Source organism: Megalopta genalis, chromosome 8 (genome assembly GCF_051020955.1).
Source record: "Megalopta genalis isolate 19385.01 chromosome 8, iyMegGena1_principal, whole genome shotgun sequence".
In the NCBI taxonomy this organism is placed as follows: domain Eukaryota; kingdom Metazoa; phylum Arthropoda; class Insecta; order Hymenoptera; family Halictidae; genus Megalopta; species Megalopta genalis.
Window position 1 is genome coordinate 12,726,232 of NC_135020.1, and position 18,785 is coordinate 12,745,016.

The window sequence follows — 18,785 nt, forward strand, 5'->3', positions numbered from 1 at the left end:
TTAAAAAGAAATCGTTTCGGTCATCGTCTAGTAGTCTAGCCCCTCTATCATCTAAAAAAAAATCGAGTCATTTAGTTCAGTTTTAAAATAGTTATTATTAGCTTATTAGATTATTAAAAGGTGTACGAACACTTTTGTGGGCCACTGTAAATTTCGAACGATCTCTGTTAGAAAATGTGCTTGAATGAAGAAATTTATTAGATTATTTTCCATAGACAATTGTAAAATAGATAATATGAAATCGATCATTTGGCAAGCACTGATGGGTTTAGTGTTAAAAGAAATAACTTCTAGATGGAAATTAAGCGTTATCGAATGTTTATCTTTTTCAAAATATTGTTTGCTGTAAATTGTGTCAGACATCAGACAAAACATACGCGTCAGAGACGCTCTAATAATTTGATCATCCACTGTATATGAAATAAACATCTATTATTTATTGACCCTTTCTTGTTAATTTCCATAGTGCGGAGTATTTACATTTTGCTCCAGAATCTCGCGTTTCAAAATCGATTGATAAATGTCCACGTAAATTAACCCTTTGTGGTCGAAGCTATTCGAATTCGAAATCCAAAACATGACTTCTGATCTACAGTAGTTCTATTTTATATAATTTATTGCGACTTATGCACATGAAATTGAGCCTGTTGACAAGTACAATGCAATTTTAATAGTTTCTTTTCAAGTAGAAACGAGTCCGATGCTCTTAGAATGATTTTGAAAAATAGTACACCAATTTTTAGTGGCGCCTCAGAGTCGCCATTCGAGTGCAAAGGGTTAATTCTCGTGAAAACGTATAATGTGCTACAAAAATTATATCATCGCGCGTGGAAAGCTCTACGGAATCGTCTCACGAAAGAAAGAGCTTTAACGTTTGAAACGCAAACAAAATTCTGAAACTACACGTTGCTCGAAATCCTTGAACACCGCCGCGCCGAGAACAGAAAAGTTTTGATGAAAGGTCCAGGCATCGTATTACGGATAAAAGCAAGAGCAATTTTCTTATACCTGCGCGTCAATTGCTGGTTTGATCGCACGTGCTGGGAAGTTCCCAGTTTATTTGGAATTCCTTTCTTCACCTTGGCCACAGTGTCGGCACGTCGATAAATCGTAAATGCACGCGAATGATAACGCACGTTTTTCTCTTTTTCTTACAAACGAGCCGTTTTTATTTACAAGGAATCAGGAACATCGTATAAAAATTACGAACATCGATCACAGCTATTGTCCTCGACAAATGTGTTCTTGTTACAATGTAAACGTTTCGCTGCTTTCACCAGTGTGTTGTTTGTTCTCTTTCTCTTTTTTTTTAGTTTCATTTAATACCACTGTCCGAGCCTCTCGACGGCGCGCCGCCATTCTCCAACGATCGATTGATACCGCGATTGATTCTCTTTGTTCGGGGTGAACACTGTCTCGATGTTCCGCAGTTTCAGCACTTCCGTCCTGTCCTTCCAAATCCCTGAAAGAAATACATTTCACTCGATTCAGTAGCTCGTCAAGCGACAAGAACCAAAGGTTAAACTCGCCAGCGGCGCAGAGACCGACGTTAATCCCTTGCCCTACGATTTACGTTTCAGTAACACGTACCAAAAACAACAACAAGGTCGGTCACACGCCGAGTCTTTTCACGGCTGCGCGAAGCGTCCGATGTTGTGCCACTCGCTCACGTCTTACGAAATGTAAATAAAGCGACTCCCGTTAATATTTGGACACTCTTCAAAGCGCAATAACTCTTTCAGAACTGGACTAAGCGACTTGATTTCTTTTTTTAGATGTACAGCGACCAGTCTGCTAGATCATGATTAGAACGCTTTTCCTTAAAGGTTGCTATTGCTTAGAATGATAAAAGAAAATAAAAGAGTCTTGTTTTGTAACTTTTATATCTGAGCCTACAACGAAAATTTAAAAATTTTGTTTTGTAGCTCTCGATAAGTTATATGCATGCTAAAAATTTCGTATGAGCTGTAAACAATTGAAGAACGCAAAAATCGCAGCACGCGTCAAGCTGGTTCCTGCGCCAGCTCCTTTAGTTACTAATAAAACAATGAAATAACGGAAAACAAAAAACCATAGAACACGTATCCCCTAGTCGAACACGAGCCTAACTACAATTTATGTTTATATTTGGCTCGATTGACGTACCACGGCTCTTATTTCTGGCCCGATTTTTTGACAACGTCTCCCAGACGTGACAATCATTTGCGACCCGATTTTGTGACCATGTCTGCTAGACGTGGTCGTAAGGCAAAGGATTAATCAAATGAAGAACCGGCACGACAAATATTGTTTACGGTCGCGTGTATTCCAAGGTGTCCACCGTAAATAAATTATGCGCAACTCTTGCGACGTTTTATTATGTAGTCCGCTCGCGTCGTGGCACTGTACATTGAAGCGGAGTCAAGTAATTACCGTACCGCAATGTAAACCGGCGAGAAAAGTTATTCCTAAAATAGACATCTCTGTGCTGGTCGCTCTCTCCACGTCGAGACCCGTTAGATCCGCCAACAACTGCAGCACAAAATTATTTTTGGACACACCACCGTCGACGCTGTAACAAAAATAACAATATCGCCGGTTACCACAGAACATTTGCCATTCCCCGGAGAAAGTCCGGCAAAACAATCTTAGAACTATCAAACCATTTCAGTTTCTTTGTGTCCCAATTACTGATATTCTAAAGAATCACTCTCGTGGGGAAACTTTCACTTGTCTCTTTACAGGGAGATACAGCTTGCTTTTGAAAAAAAAAAACATAAGATACGCAACGAGCAAAGTTGTGCGTAGTTGTCTATGCTACTGCAATTATGCATTCTGAACGCATAACTAGACTCTGGATTTTTATGTATTTATAAAGAGTCTGGATAGACGAGATACGAAACCAACGAGAGAGGAAGAATCCAGGAATATTGTTGCACTACTTTCGCGATTTGCATATTGTTTCTTGCAATCGATGTTGGCCGTTTTTATTTTGCAAGGAGATCCGCAGCCTACTCGCGAGGTGCGCGTTGCACAAGTAAGCTAAACAGTCATCGCGCGTTGCGACAGTGGCGACTGTCAATGTGTCTCTGGTTTTGAAAAACGCACAATAAATCGTATCGACTCGACAATTTGATAATTCTAACATTGACACACTTCTTTCCTCGGCAAGAGGAAATCCTCGGCGTCGAGATCTCCATGAGATTCTTTTTTGTATTTAGCAGGTTCTAAGAAACCTCGATTAGCATGTAGATTTAGAGTTACGTTCTTACCGTATTTTTTGATACGAGAATGCAGTCTCCGTGCAGAGGGACTCGTAAAGTAACAATATCCTGTAGACAATGCTTTCTAACAGCGAACGAACGATATGACTTTTCTCAGTCGTCGGCTTTATTCCGATGAATCCGGTAGCTGCGGAATAATCGTTTATCGGGGCCTGCAAAGTGCAACGGATTGTATTATGCAACATCGAATTTGGCTCGCTAATAGGTTTCGCAGTGTTCTACTTGAACTTAACAATATCCGGAAGAACCTACTTGCAGTCCGCTGAATGCAGGTACAAAGTACACACCGTCGGAATCGTTCAGACTGCTTGCCAAACAAGACGTTTCATCGGGGTTGTTGATAATACCTGAAATAAACTGCAAGTTCAATGTTCGAGCTGTCTGACGACACGTTTACGTGATTTCAATCTTAAATGTTTATTCTTTTAATTTATCCGTTTATTTTATGGATTGTAATCCGATAATAATTTGAAACGAAATGAAAGATTGATAAACATTAATAACTTGAAAAGGAATACGATATGGCAATTATCTGTTATCCTTTTCCGTTCTATATTATCGTGTAGAATAAATTAATATAATAATAATTACAAGTTCAGCAATATTCGCATAGGATATCGTTAAGGGAACAAATTACCAATTTTCTTCGCCCATTCGATAAGTATTCCAGTGTCGTTCGACGCACCTTCGACCTGGTACACTAATTCATCGCCAATCCGCCATGCGATCAGAGGATATAAACCTGTGAAATCATTAAAACGATCATGCACATGTCAAAAATATTACCATTAGGTTGTTACATTTTTTACGGATTTGCATTTACGAATGATTACAGCTAATTCGATCAATACAATTTCCAATAAAACTACAATCTCTGTGCTCAAATAAAATGTTATAATTCTTCAAACATTGATTATATATTTTTCAACCGTTAGAGTAATCTAGATTAATCTATTTATTTTATAGTAATCTATTTATGTAAAATAAAAATTGTCTAATATTATTGTAATTAACGTAGATTAGATAAAAATATCTAACAAATTGAAAACAATGCAATATTACTTTAAAATTCTTCTAATCTCGTTACAATTATGTATTTGAAATATTTATTTTTGCCATAAATGCATAACACAAGCTTTTGAAATGAATTACAGCAAAATTTGCATGTGTAATCATTATACAAGGTAGAATAAACACTCGCACGTACATAGTTGAGCAAATTACAAATTCGATTTTCTTGAAAACAAAGCCTCGGATGAAAAAATTGTACATAATATATCTTCCTTATTTTTTTTACGTAGAATTACCGTCTGGCCGGTTTTACTAACCCTGTACAAGGTGCCCGAAAAATGTCTCCATCGAAAACGGAGGGATTCCTGAGGTCATTTGAACTAACTTTTTCCTTAGCGAAAATGCAATCCGCGGCTTCGTTTACTAGTTATTAACGAAAAACAGCGACCAATGAGGAGCGAGATCAGCTGGCGCGAGACGGCCGAGCCAATGAGCGGAACTGGGCTTCGCGCGCTCGTTGGCTGGATCGCCTCGCGCTGGCCGAGCCAATGAGCGGGACTGGGCTTCGCGCGCTCGTTGGCTGGGCCGCCTCTCATTGGTCACACGTTTTTCATTAATAACTCGTAAATGAAGCCGCGGTTTGCATTTTCGCCAAGGAAAAAGTTACTTCGAATGACCTGAGGAATCCCCCATTTCCAAATTGCGAGACATTTTTGGGACACCCCGTATAATCATTAAAAAGTGGATTGTGTGAAAAATCGGGACAAAGTCCGATGGATGCAGCTTCGCAGAAAATTACCTGTAACTGACGCATGAGCTTTCGTCCCCGTGTTCACGTCCACAAAAGTGCCCGTACCCATCGTGATCTTCAAATCCCCAGGCATCGTGCACCCGGAACCAAACAGGGAAGCCGACTGATCAGCCATCTACTTTAAATAACATCATTTTGTTATTGAATTTCTTCGGTCAAGCCGTCTACTAAATTCGTGAAGCTTACCGAGCAAACGATTGGGATCTCAAAGCCGAAGATCTCCTTCGGAGTGACACCGAAATTGGCGACACAGTCCACCACTTCCGGAAAGATGCTGGTCGGGATTTTGAGCATGTTGATCACGACACTTGACCAGCACAAGGTAAACGGATCAAAGAGTCCTGTCGCAGACGCGCTCGAAATATCCGTTATGTGTCTGCCTGCACGAAATGAAAAGCGATAGAACGAAGTTTTACTTTCGGATTTCTGAGACGCTCTAAGCCAGTGCTCGGAACACTTCGGAACGCTTCGGAACGCAACATTCGGCTCCGCCTCCTGACCGCCGCCGCAGCATCCCGCTCCCTGCGTTGCTTCCGTCGGCTTACCGCCGCAGCGCCTCGCCCCCCCCCCCCTCCGCGTTGCTTCCATCGGCGCTAGTCAGGTGGCGGAACCCAATGTTGTGGTCCGAAGCATTCCGAGCACTGCTCTAAGCTGATCTTATTCAGTTCGAAATGTTGCATATGCAAACTATGGTTGCGTACCGGTGAGTTTGTGCAAAAGCCAACAATCGACGCCGCCGAAGACCGCGTTTCCGTTGTTCGCTGCCTCCTGTAAACCTGGCACGTGTTGCAACGCCCATAAGAGTCTCAAAGACATCTAGATTTCGGTGTGAAAGTAAACGGTGAACAAAACAAACGACGGAGGAACGAAAAGTACATATTTCGAATCAAGAGGCTAGCGATGTTTTGGAAACGGTACGCGTACATCGAGCCAGCGATCGTAGCATAATTGAAATGACGATGATTCTAACATTTCTAACGACAAGTAAAAATGTAAGAAAAGGATTCGTTCTAAGCTGGAGTTCTCTTTATCGCGTTACAAGTTCAAAATATCGTTCTTGTTGTAGTATACGTAACTTTGTTCATGGATCAAGAAGATATTGATGAATATTAATGAATCTTTGCATTCGGAATTTTCAGATCATTGCAGAAGTTTTGATTTCGTTGTTGGGGAGAACTACCATAAATGGGACATTATCATTATTTAAAAAATTATGAATCTTTTTATAATAAAATTATACCCGTTTGGTGTAACTATAATATGCGTATCAAATCACACTTTTTATTATGCCATTAATTTATAGGATATTCGTTAAGATAACTTTTAAGATCTTCGTATTCAGAAACTTTTGTTAATCTTCTTCAGTTTCTTTTTATGAAGATATAAAAATTATATCTTCTCCTTCATTAAATGCGACATAAACCAAAGATGCAAAGCAAGGTTTTATGTAATTCAAGATCATTATGTAATACTATATGTACTTAAGATCAATAAAAAAACAGTACTTATAATATTAATACCAAGATTAGCTTATTTTGTTACACTGTTCTATTCAATACAAGCAACTGATTAATGGCAGAAAATGCACCTTTTAAAAACATTAAAAATAAAACAAGTAAACATAGGTGAAACTCGTTCACACTATGCATTCTTAAAGTAAAAGAACTAATCTTTCGAATGTTTCAAACTAGAATCAGGTAGAGCAGATGTCCCAGTTTCTGTACCTGTCCCAATTTCCGTGCCCCCGGAAATTAAAAACGTATAGAGAAAGAAAAGTTTTCCCTGAATCTTAAAGAAATATAGATCATCATATGATACAAAAATATAGATCATCAATTTTTATATAAAACTTTTCTTTTTCTATACGTTTTAAATCTGGGGGCACGGAAACTGGAACATCTACCCTAAGTTGTTTAGTTTTTCTGTTATCATATAACAAAACTGTCTCATTCATGACAGTTCTCCTCTACTATACTTCCAACAATCTCCTCATACTTGTCCTCTATGTGCATCCAATTTCATGAAGAACGAGCAATACGCAAAAATTCTTTTCAATTGTTTTCACATTATCAAATTTTTGTGCTCTTTTTTTTGCTCCCTTGCCACGATTTCTGCCTTGTTCCGTACGCGTCGAATGAATATAACGAACGAAAAGAAAACAAAAAGAAAAGAAACGATCTCCGAAAACAGGTATTCCGCGACGGGAATCGAGGAATCGAGCATCTTTGCTTGCGTTTCATCATTTCACGCGGATCAGTTCAATTCGTAGGACAAACCTGCGTGTTCATGAACTTAAAGACGCTGGCAGCTAAGAAACGTTTTCTTCTAGAGACCGTGTAGAGAATCTGCGACCCCAGGCGCAGCCCTTTCATTGTCAGCGAGGAGTTCCATTCTTTCACCAGGGCGTCGGCCCGCAGATCCTTCCAAGTGATGAAACTGCAACAGAAACCAGCCGGTCAACGCGCTCGAAACAGTTGGAATTCAACGATTAAGATACGAGCCGAACGTTCGTGGGCGGTCGCGCTTACTTGTGATAGTGCTTGCCGTCTTTCATGTTCCACGTTGTGAAGGATCCTCGCTGCGAGGATATGCCGATGCAGGAGATTGACTCCGCTTTGATACCGCAGGCTGAAGTTAGGAAAGAATGAAATTGAAGAATTAAACAAAAATTAAGAATTAAACAATAATTAAGAATTAAACAATAATTAAGAATTAAACAAAAATTAAGAATTAAACAAAAATTAAGAATTAAACAATAATTAAGAATTAAACAAAAATTAAGAATTAAACAAAAATTAAGAATTAAACAAAAATTAAGAATTAAACAATAATTAAGAATTAAAAAATAATTAAGAATTAAACAAAAATTAAGAAATAAACAATAATTAAGAATTAAACAAAAATTAAGAATTAAATTGCGTGACACGATCGAAGGTCGATTTTTCGCAGATTCGAGAATTTTTACCTTCTATAGTGGTCTTGATCACTTTGACGATGGCCCTCCATAGTTCGTCAGGATCTATCTCCACGTAGCCCGGTTTCGGAAACAGCAACCGCACCTGAAAGCCGCGGGAAATGCGTTAGGTTCTTTGCGGTAGCTGTGAGCGTGAAATATTTATGAATGATTCATTCAATACACGAGCACGATGACTATAGCCGAGTCTCTGACAGCGAAGCCGAGGGCTTCTTTCGCCTCGACGCAGGCTAATCAATACTTCCCGGTCGCATCGGTCGACCCGAACGCTATTTAAATTTGATTATGCGCCCCGTTTATAATCGCCGGCCAACCTCGCTGGTTCTACGTTTCGCAATATTTCTCTCGATTTAATGCCGGGAGAAAGTGCACGTCGAAACTCAATGTCGGGCGTAAGTGGGTTAATCGGCAATGCGTTCGAGCGTTATTAAACACAGCTCCCTCATATCTTTGCACCGGTGTCCTCTCAACATTTTTGACCTATATGTGTGTAACTATTTGTCCCTGTGCGCGAATCGTTCAATCGAGACCATTCCCAGTAAATACTCTGCACGCTAACCTTGAACTGACACATTTGTTGCTCGCACCCTATTAACATTTTGTCGTTACCACTTCTCTCTCTCTCTCCGAGCGATGGATTCGTTTGTCGCGATTATTCGACGTATTTTCATATAATTCGCCGCGCGGAATAATAAATACGCGGGAAATAAATCTAAAGTTTCTTCCGCTAAAGTGAGAACAATGCGTTCAATTTCTCGACCTCCTTCGAAGTATCACGAACTTTCTGCGTATAGCTCTATCAAGGTCAACGTATTCACGCGAGCAAAGTCTACTTTTCGTTAGCCACAGTCGCACGATGAGTAAAAACCGTCGTGCAAAAATCGGCGACACTTCGAAAGACCGATGAACTTTTACCTTGCGTATTCTGCACGTGCAAAATATGGATTTAAATCCAGTTTGATGCTTTTAGCTCTCAGACTTGAAACATTGGGCTATTTATAGTTACCGATTATCAACAATTATAGTAATATTAAAATATTATTATAATTTAATTTTAATAATATATATAGTATAATATAATATAATATAATATGATATGATATGATATGATATGATATGATATGGTATGGTATGGTATGGTATGATATGATATGATATCATATCATATCATATAATATGATATAATATAATATAATATAATATAATATAATATAATATAATATAATATAATGTAATATAATATAATGTAATATAATGTAATATAATGTAATATAATAAAATATAATAAAATATAATATAATATAATATAATATAATATAATATAATATGATATAATATAATATAATATAATATAATATAATATAATATAATATAATATAATATAATATAATATAATATAATATAATATAATATAATATAATATAATATAATATAATATAATATAATATAACATAATATAACATAATATAATATAATATAATATAATATGATATAATATGATATGATATAATATAATATAATATAATATAATATAATATAATATAATATAATATAATATAATATAATATAATATAATATAATATAATATAATATAATATAATATAATATAATATAATATAATATAATATAATATAATATAATATAATATAATATAATATAATATAATATAATATAATATAATATAATATAATATAATATAACATAATATAACATAATATAATATAATATAATATAATATAATATAATATGATATAATATAATTTTTTAATATTATTATAAATTAAAATATTTTATCTTTTCTTCCCAAATTGCCCATTTTTGTGCGCAATCTCAGCGCATATAAGGGAAAATTGACTGTATTCGAGCCTTGCACCTCGTTTTTATAATAATTGACAATCAACAAGTATAAAAACGATTTTATTAATTAAAAATAGAATATTAATTCTATACCCTTTTACGTTTGCATCACTATCGATCGGTTATTTTTCATCGTACCGTTTGCTTCTTTGCTACTATCTAGTCCTTAGCCGACCGATGCCGATCGTGAGTTACAGTTGAGAACAGTGCCGGCTTTATTATTATTGTTATAATAACCGTGACGGCCAGCAACTCTTTCCTTGGGCCGCCTGCGCCAGCAAAATCCCATGGAAAACCGCACGGTTTCGTATTTCATGGGAAAGGACGGGCGGAGAGACGACCGCGAGCGAACATTTTTCGCCGGTGATCTCGCGTTGCAAGTACAAACCGGATCTTCAGAACCGTGCAACAAGCAATCGGATGCGACGGTCGTTTAAAAATTGCCGGGCAGACACCGAATCGTGCAACTTAATCCTCGCTAATGGCTAGTTTAGGATTATTAGCCAATTTTCTTTCGGTTAAGCAAGCCCGTTGATCCAATTTACGCGCAACTTATCCGTTTAATTTCACGGAATCGTGTCAGCGACGATAAGCCGGCGTTGCATTCTCAAGGATGAGAGAAACTTCTCTCGATTTTCTAATCTAATGTCTTCGACATTATTACGGGTCGAAGTTCGCGAGTGAAACGCGAGCCGCGAGAGCGCGAGATATGTCGCCGCGCAAGACGCAGGAGAATCGCACGAAATCACCGACGGCTCTGACGAATATTTCGTGACGACACCTCTGTAATTCTTTCCTCCAGCATGAAATATCCTCGGCTCACGGGAAAATGAACGGCCCGATAAGATTGAACTCCGCGATAACGTAGCATTTGTCTGATTTATTTCAGATCATCGATTATATGTGTCCATAATTATGAAAGTGGTCTAAGTCAAAATTTAAAGAAATTATGTAATATAAATTATATGATAAAAATGGATTACTTTTTAAAAATGATTAATAAATGTTTATGAATTATTTCGTTAAAGTTGTTGTTTCAAATGGACCGTTTATTTTGGAAGTGGTATAAGTTACAGACTTACACCACTTTCAAAATAAACGGCTCAAATAAGAATCACAATTTTTTATTACTTTAAGTCAATTATAGGACATTCAGTTAATTTTGAAAATGGTCTAAGTCAATTGAAGCTTTAAAAACAACATTTTCCTATGAAATTCACGCAAAATTTCATATCTACAATAAATTTCCATTAATCAAGACTAATAAAATTATAAATTAAAGACTAATAAAATTATATAAAATGTCGCATAATGTAAAAATATTTTGTTATTTATTCAAATGCGATTCATTAAATATCTCGAAACAAGAAATATATGACTTAGACCACTTTCATAATTATGGGCACATATATCTGTCGCGCGAATTTCTCGTCGTACTCGCCCGTCGACGAAGCGTTGTAAAACACCACGAACAGTGTTGTAAAACAACTTGTGTTCGTTTTCTATCGAAAATCTGTGTGTGCGAGAGATGGTCATTCCAGCGCTCCGATATCGCGACAGTCGCGCGATCCCCGATGAAATATTAATTAATCGGCGGTCGATGTTCGAGACCGTGCCGCCGATCGTTTTCATTAGCCTTTCAAATTTTTATTTCCGTCCAAGTGGCAGCCTCGTTCCGTGAAATTCGCTTAATCGGACAACGTGTCGTCATCCGCGGTTTTCGATTCTGCGAAACGACGATGAATCACAGATGGATCGAACGAAAATCGAGTAGCACGCTGTCAGCTGTTGGGAGCATCGACTCCGATGAATACACATGAGCACGCGCGTCTGACGTGGTCGGCTATACAGCCTCGAAGATCGAATTAGTTGGCATTAAACTCTAATTTCGGGCAGGAGAGTAGAACGAACCAGCGCGGATCTCTGTTGGCCTGTTAATCGGTGAAAGCGTGTTCGTTCGCCGTTCCACTGGAATTCTTATCGTTCCGTTTCTTCGAATAAATGACTGTTGCACTCTGTCGCACGGTTATCTATATAACTCTTTTCAAGCAAAAACTATGCAAAGCGCGTCGCGACGAGAATTGTGCGAAGTCACTCGAACCTCGTGCTTCGCTGCTGTCTTCGACGGATCAAATTCTGATACAAATCAGATCAGAGATTCTCATTCGTATTATAATAATAGAGTGTTATAATAATAGAGAGAGTAAATTATCTCCAATTGTTCTCCGGTTTTCAAACAAAAATAGACAATTTCGGAAGAGGAGAATAATTTTATTCGAGCACGTTTTTATAGTCGACGATTGTCAATATCTATGTAAACGAGCCGCGAGGCTTCGCGATAATCGTATCCCCTGTTTCCAAATTGTTCATTTTTGTCCACAAGCCGAAGGACAATTGGGGAGAATCTACGATTTCAGCAAGAGTTTGAAACAGAGGAAGCAACCTTGAAAAGGTCTGCGATAAACGACGGTCCCTAAAATCGAAACAATTTTTGCGGATAACGAGAAAAATATATTCGAACAATTCTGCTGAACGCAATGCCATAAGCGCATCTCAATTGGCATCTTTTGCAACAGGAACTGGAACACTGACGAAGTTAAAAATTCTACAAGATATGTTTTTAAATTTTTCTCATCGAAAACAATTTTACTAATGAAATTCAATTGTGCAATTCTGACAAACTAAGCTATTATAATATACATAATAAATTGTATGTATATATATTAAGCTATATTAACTACACCGTAAGACAGTTAAGAGAGAATTTACTGTGCACGGAGCTGGAAATTTGCGCGAAGACCAAGGTCTTAATAAACAGACTCGTTGATCATGGGAAAGTGGCGAGACAATTAAATGAAGCAAGACCGGGAATACTCCTAGCAAATGCGCGATTCCAACTTGCACGATGTTCTAGAGAGTTTGCGTGATATCGGAGGTGCGCAAGATTTGGGGCGCACGAAACTTTTCATTCAGAAATGACGATCCGAAAACGTGCGTTCGAACCTTGTGCGGCTAACTCGACCGTGCAAGATCGAATGAATCCAATGTCAAAGCGATGATTCGGAGCGTTTTCATAACACAATTTCGAGGAACGTTTCTACTGTTCCTGCGGATACAGTAATTTCTTCCTGATTCGCGCTCAGATTGTGCACGAAAATTTGAGAAGACAACTATAATAATAACTATAGTAACAACTATAATAATAGTAAAATATTAAAATATTGTTATAGTTATATTATTATATAACAACTATAATAATATTTTAATATTATATAATATTAAATATTATAATATTATTATAGTTGTTAATAATGATAATAATATTAAATTATTATTATAGTTGTTGATAATGTGGTAATAATATTAAAATATTATAATAATATTATTATAACATATAATATAATAATAAATATATATATATATATATATATTATTATATTATACATTATATTATATTGTATTATATTATAATATAATATAACATATATATATAATATAAATAATTTATAACATAGTATATATAATATATATAATATAATATAACACAATATAATTTTTTTAATATTTTAATATTATTATAAATTAAAATATTTTACCTCCTCTTCCCAAATTGTCCATTTTTGTGTACAATCTGAGCGCGAATTAGTATGAAATTACCGTATTTCTTCGAGCCGCGTTAAATCGAACACGTCGATGGCATTTCTCCGCGTAAGTACGAACAATTTCGAGCAACAAACAGATAAGAAAATCGAACGGGAAAAGAATCTTAATCTATTATTTACCGATGGAACCGACGGTTCTTATCGCACCGCAAGAATTCGCGCGCTTTTAGAATCGCGGATCATCGATAGATCCCTTTAGATCGCACACCTTTTCGGTAGAACAGGCGACGGTGGATGCATGCTCGTCGAGAATGTGGAACCGCACCGTGGTGGTGCCGACGTCTAGTGCTCCGATGTATCTCATAGTCGTCGGACGATAAAATCCTTCGGCTCATTCGAACGCCCGGGGGGTCGACGGATTTTCCGGCGGGTTGCGGCGATACCAGAATCAGAACACGCTTCGCAAATTCGCGTGGCGATTCGTTCCACGAAACAACGTTCGACGTGTCGCACGGAAACGCGCGGCGGACTACTAGCAGCTACTTATCGCGGACTGCTTACACCCGGTACGTAGCAGCACGTGATGGTACCACGCATGCTCTACAAGCCGGTTTATCGCAATTACGTATACGTAAGATCCGGACGTACCGATGTTCCCGGCATTCAAAGCCGCTCGGCCACGTTTCAGATCGGGATTTTCGATTCATTTTGACGAGGCAATTTGTGACTCCAAAAGAATATCCGAAATTTCGGATTATCGATGAATTGATGTACATATAATATAATATGATATATTTTATATTAATATAATTATTATATATTATAATTATATATTGATATAATTGTATATTAATTTAATTATGATATATTATAATTATATATTAATATAATTGTATATTAATTTAATTATGATATATTATAATTATATATTAATTTAATTATAATATATTATAATTATATATTATATATTAATATAATTGTTTATTAATTTAATTATGATATATTATAATTATGCATTACATATTAATATACTTATAATATATTATATATTATTAATTAATATATCATATTATATTTGAATTGTTAGAATTTCCTGAGAACTGCGTGTACAAAAATAATCTATTCAATTTCGTCCTAACATGTTTTTACATGATACTGATACTTTTTACATAATTTTACATGATTACTATAATCGAAGGTGAACTTTGCTCGAAAATGCTAGAAAATAAAAATGTTTGAGAAGCATTGAGAAATTTTGCTCCAGGAATTAATCTACTGTGGAATATAAAATAATGCTTTATTTCATAAATTAATGTTTATCCATTACGACGACCCGCGCGCGTCGAAACTAATATTTATAATATTTATTTTTCAGTCCAGTATCACGCGAGCTGTGCTATTGTAATTGTTCTGCTTTCGCAAACAACGATTTAAAGTTGCATATGGCAGATCTCAAAATTCGTACGAATTTAACAGATATTTTGCGCGGTTGAAATTATGTTTCATCGATAAACAAAGAACTTGCGTTACAAGAGGATCTTTCGTAAAGATCGGTCGTAAAGTTTGAATGAAAAAGTGTGCGAATTACAAAGCCAAACAATGATCAAAATTTCAAATCGTTTCTCCGTTCATATGCACGAAGGATGAAAGTCTTCGAGTTATTTCTGGTATCGATATCGATCGCACTGTTTACAGAATAACGCGTTTAAATATTTGGATTTGGACATAAGTGACTTAAGCGTTACATAAACTCGTGCCTATATTACGCCAGCTTTGCGTATTCGCCGAATGAATATTATAGCGGTGTTCGATTTCGAATGTTCCCACAATCCACGCATCCTGGTAATATTCGTTTGCAAGTCTATGGATTGATTTTTGATCCCAGAAAAAGAGGCGAACATACTTTTTCGCGACGGTCGCTTAAGATTCTATTTCCAAGGCCTTTCTTATATCGCGCAGTATTTACTTTACAAATTTAATTTACAAATCGCTTCATCGTCCGAAAAGAAAAAGGGTGGCACGCTGCTCACGCGAAAATTACAAAACGGCATAGTTCGAATTTGTGCTGCGATAACAGAAAATCTGACACCATAAAAAAAAGGAAAGATATGAAAATCGGTGACACCTCTCACGATAGCTTCGACGTTGATCTTTCATTCCGTGCCGTCGATTTTCCCGATCTCCGATCTGTCGTCGAATCGACGGACATTCCGGTACAAGCGATAGCCGGCGCCTCGTAAAAACACGGACAACTATCGTCTATTCCAGAGCTATTTATACACAGCCGGCCGCGCGGCACGTTGTTATTATTTCTATCTGAAAATACTTAAAAAACTGTTGAACCACCCTGGGGGCGTCTCGCGTATCTGCGGCTTCAGATTTCATGGGGCGTCTGATAATCGTTTCGCCGCGAACCGAGGAATCGTTCAGTCGACTGGCGGCTGTACGTTCATTTCCACCATCGATATGAGAATACTAACAGTGCTCTGGTTCCTCACTGTCCTCCGAGCGTGTCGTTCGGGTAAAGTGTCGGCTAGTGTCCATGTGATCGTCTATTCCACGCGACCAGCACCAATTCCCATCGATCCGAGGGGTTCGCTGGCCCCCCGGGGAAACCATGGAGTCCGGACTCCATGATTCGTTCGCGAAATTCCGCTCGCGCGGCTATTTCGTTGAACGGCGTTTCCCGAAAAACACCGAATCGCATCCTTAATTAAAATTCACCTTTCTTTCTCCGCAGACACGTCCACGGACATCGATCGCTCGGTATGCAAAAGCATGACGAACCCGCCGCCGTTGATGACGCTGAAGAATCATCTTTTCTGCGGCTACGATCGCACCGTTCGGCCTGTTCTATCCCACAAAGAAGTGAACAACGTGACCATCAAACTGATACCGAAGATACTCGAATTCGTAAGTCTTTCAATTAGCCCCGTGAAATCGTGATTTCATCTACAATGCCGCGATTCTTCTGCAGGACGAGATGAATAGCAAGATGGTTTTGCACAGCTGGATGACGCTCGTAAGTAACACCTCTCTCTCTCGCTCTCTTACTTTCTTTATTATTAAATTTAATTATTAAATCCGAACTTGAACGGGGGTCGAACGTCGTTATTATTATTCTCCGCAGCTTTGGACGGACTCTCTTCTCACCTGGAAGCCCGGCGATTACGACGGCATCAGTTACATACACGTGAAAAGCGACCTGATATGGATGCCCGATTTTTCCGTTTATAACTCGTAAGCAAGAAAATGATCGAAAAGGAAGATCATCGCGCGCGAAACACGCGACGGTTAAAAATCGTTCGTTCACCGATCGGTTTTCTTTCCCGGTAACGAAAAACAGAGGCGACATGGCGGCTGATCAAAACAGCATTCCTCTGACGACCTGTCTGGTGTTCAGCTCGGGATCGGTCAGCTGCGTGCCGTCGTTGAAGCACGTCGCCAAATGCGCCACGGATTTCTCGAAGTGGCCCTACGACACTCACGTGTGCCGCATCAATTTCGGTTCCTGGGCGCACTCCGGCGAGGAGGTCGACTTCCATCTGGACCAGAAGGGGGTAATATCGCGCACGGCGGTCGACGATTTTTGCAGCTCCGACGATTTTTGCGTCGTTCGTTAAATTTTCGAACCGGCCCGCAGTTCCAGATGTCGGGGTACACCAACAACAGCGTGTGGGATTTCAAAGTGATCAACGCGTACAAGGTGCTGAAGAAGTACAAATGTTGCCCGAACGACAACTACCCCATGATCGTCTACGAATTCTCTATCACACGGCACCACGGGATCTTGCAAACCACTTACGTCACTCCCGCAATTGGTACGAGAACAATTGTTGCGCGGAATTTTAGTTTTCAGCCACCGAACGAATATAGCGAACGACGTTTACGGCAGTCGGCGCTCGGATTGGACGCGCAAAATGGACGATTTCGGAAAGGGCAGCCAGGTTTTTTACAGTCGTCGACGATCGGCGACTATAAAAAACGAGCGACTATAATAAACGCATCGTTCTCCTGTTCCCAAATTGTCAATTTTCGTGTGTACAAGCTAAGCGTCTCGATTGGGGAAGAATTTACAGTATTACTTATTATTCATACGGCGGTCTGATCTGGCATTTGCGGACAAGAATTGAACCCTTTAACCGTACGATTTACGGGATAGTCGAAACGATTAATCTTGGCCCTTTGATAACACACGCCAGTGGAGCGCGATGCTCGAACGTCGACGATAGAAACGTAAATAGCTCGATTTGAGTTCTAGATAAGATTAACAACCGGGGCTTAATTAAGATGAAACGAGAAATGAAATTCGACAACCTTATATACGAATTAGAGCCTGACGCCGCTAATACCCTGATATCCGTTCTCAAAAGGTTAATTTATTTCTCCCCCACGATTCACTGGTGCGTGTTCTGTCCTCAGCAATGATGTTGCTCACGTTGACGGTGCTCTGGTTGGACTCAAGGTCCGCCGAGAGGATGGCAGTGGGCAGCGTTAATCTGGTGTGTCACATGCTGTGTATATTCGACTTGCATTGGCAATTGCCGCACAATGGCTTAAATACGCCTAACATAAGTAAGCACTCGTGCAACGAGAACAATTGCGCGAGCCCGTGTACGCGAGGGATGAACAATTGGATTTCTCTCCTCTCTCTCTCTTGCAGTCTTGTATTACCGAGATTCGTTGGCGTTGGCCGTGTTCGCCTTGATCTTGACCGCGGTGCTGCGCAAAATCCAAAGTATGAACATCGAGGCGCCGTATTGGATCTCCTCGACGACCTCGTTCATTCTGAACAACCGGGCCGGCCGTTTTCTGATCCTCACCGGCGAGGACTCGAAGAGGATACTGAACAACGAGCAGGACGACAACGGGGACCCGCCGAAGACGGAGGACGCCACGAAAAACTCCTCCTGGAGACACTTCGCGGCCATCAGCGAGTGGCTCTCCTTCTTCGTCGTGGTTTTCATCTACGCCATCATTCTCATCAGCCTCGTGCCATCCGCTTGAAAAAAAAAAGAAAAACGGGAACGAGACCCGTTCGGCTTCTAGTTCTGCATTTAATCGACAAATCGTAGATTTTTCTCATTCTCGATAATAAATCACCTGTCTCTCGACTTTTGTATCGCACTCCACCCCCTCGACCCGCACCCAGCAAAATGTTATCCCCGAATAAACGATGTTGCGTTCTCATTTTTAATTTGGTCTTGTGCGTCTTGTTGCCTCCATCCGACCCGTAAACGATCCTCGCAAATCGCTCCCCGATGGAC

The 18,785-nt window shown here is 38.7% G+C and overlaps 2 protein-coding genes across 3 annotated transcripts; one reads left to right on the forward strand and one right to left on the reverse strand.

Moving 5' to 3' along the window:
- Window positions 1–1,137: 1,137 nt before the first annotated feature.
- On the reverse strand, window positions 1,138–14,019 carry LOC117217576 (glycerol kinase 5). The gene is made up of 12 exons (XM_033465269.2): window positions 13,787–14,019; window positions 8,051–8,144; window positions 7,614–7,713; window positions 7,362–7,521; window positions 5,787–5,901; window positions 5,272–5,465; window positions 5,074–5,200; window positions 3,901–4,005; window positions 3,516–3,610; window positions 3,252–3,415; window positions 2,418–2,551; window positions 1,138–1,462 (listed from the first exon to the last, which is right to left on the reverse strand). The coding sequence occupies exons 1-12, from the start codon at window positions 13,880–13,882 to the stop codon at window positions 1,320–1,322; spliced, it is 1,527 nt and encodes a 508-aa protein (XP_033321160.2). The 5' UTR covers window positions 13,883–14,019; the 3' UTR covers window positions 1,138–1,319.
- On the forward strand, window positions 13,950–18,715 carry nAChRa9 (nicotinic acetylcholine receptor alpha9 subunit). Of its 2 annotated transcripts, none has more exons than XM_076524054.1 (8): window positions 13,950–14,084; window positions 16,259–16,431; window positions 16,496–16,540; window positions 16,649–16,758; window positions 16,865–17,078; window positions 17,162–17,339; window positions 17,941–18,093; window positions 18,182–18,715. In XM_076524054.1, the coding sequence occupies exons 2-8, from the start codon at window positions 16,297–16,299 to the stop codon at window positions 18,523–18,525; spliced, it is 1,179 nt and encodes a 392-aa protein (XP_076380169.1). In that variant the 5' UTR covers window positions 13,950–14,084; window positions 16,259–16,296; the 3' UTR covers window positions 18,526–18,715. The 2 variants fall into 2 exon arrangements, with proteins under 2 accessions (XP_076380169.1, XP_033321167.1); XM_033465276.2 differs by lacking the exon at window positions 13,950–14,084 and adding an exon at window positions 15,893–16,039.
- The last annotated feature ends 70 nt before the right edge of the window (window positions 18,716–18,785 follow it).

Excerpts from the sequence above, each read along its gene's own strand:
- LOC117217576 (XM_033465269.2), bottom strand. The coding sequence starts at position 13,882 with ATGAGATACATCGGAGCACTAGACGTCGGCACCACCACGGTGCGGTTC. Across the intron at positions 8,145-13,786 it reads TCGCCTGTTCTACCGAAAAG|GTGCGGTTGCTGTTTCCGAA; the intron begins GTGTGCGATCTA and ends CGCGGCTTTCAG. Across the intron at positions 5,466-5,786 it reads GCTTTTGCACAAACTCACCG|GCAGACACATAACGGATATT; the intron begins GTACGCAACCAT and ends CATTTCGTGCAG.
- nAChRa9 (XM_033465276.2), top strand. The coding sequence starts at position 15,985 with ATGAGAATACTAACAGTGCTCTGGTTCCTCACTGTCCTCCGAGCGTGT. Across the intron at positions 16,040-16,258 it reads CCTCCGAGCGTGTCGTTCGG|ACACGTCCACGGACATCGAT; the intron begins GTAAAGTGTCGG and ends CTTTCTCCGCAG. Across the intron at positions 16,541-16,648 it reads TGCACAGCTGGATGACGCTC|CTTTGGACGGACTCTCTTCT; the intron begins GTAAGTAACACC and ends TATTCTCCGCAG.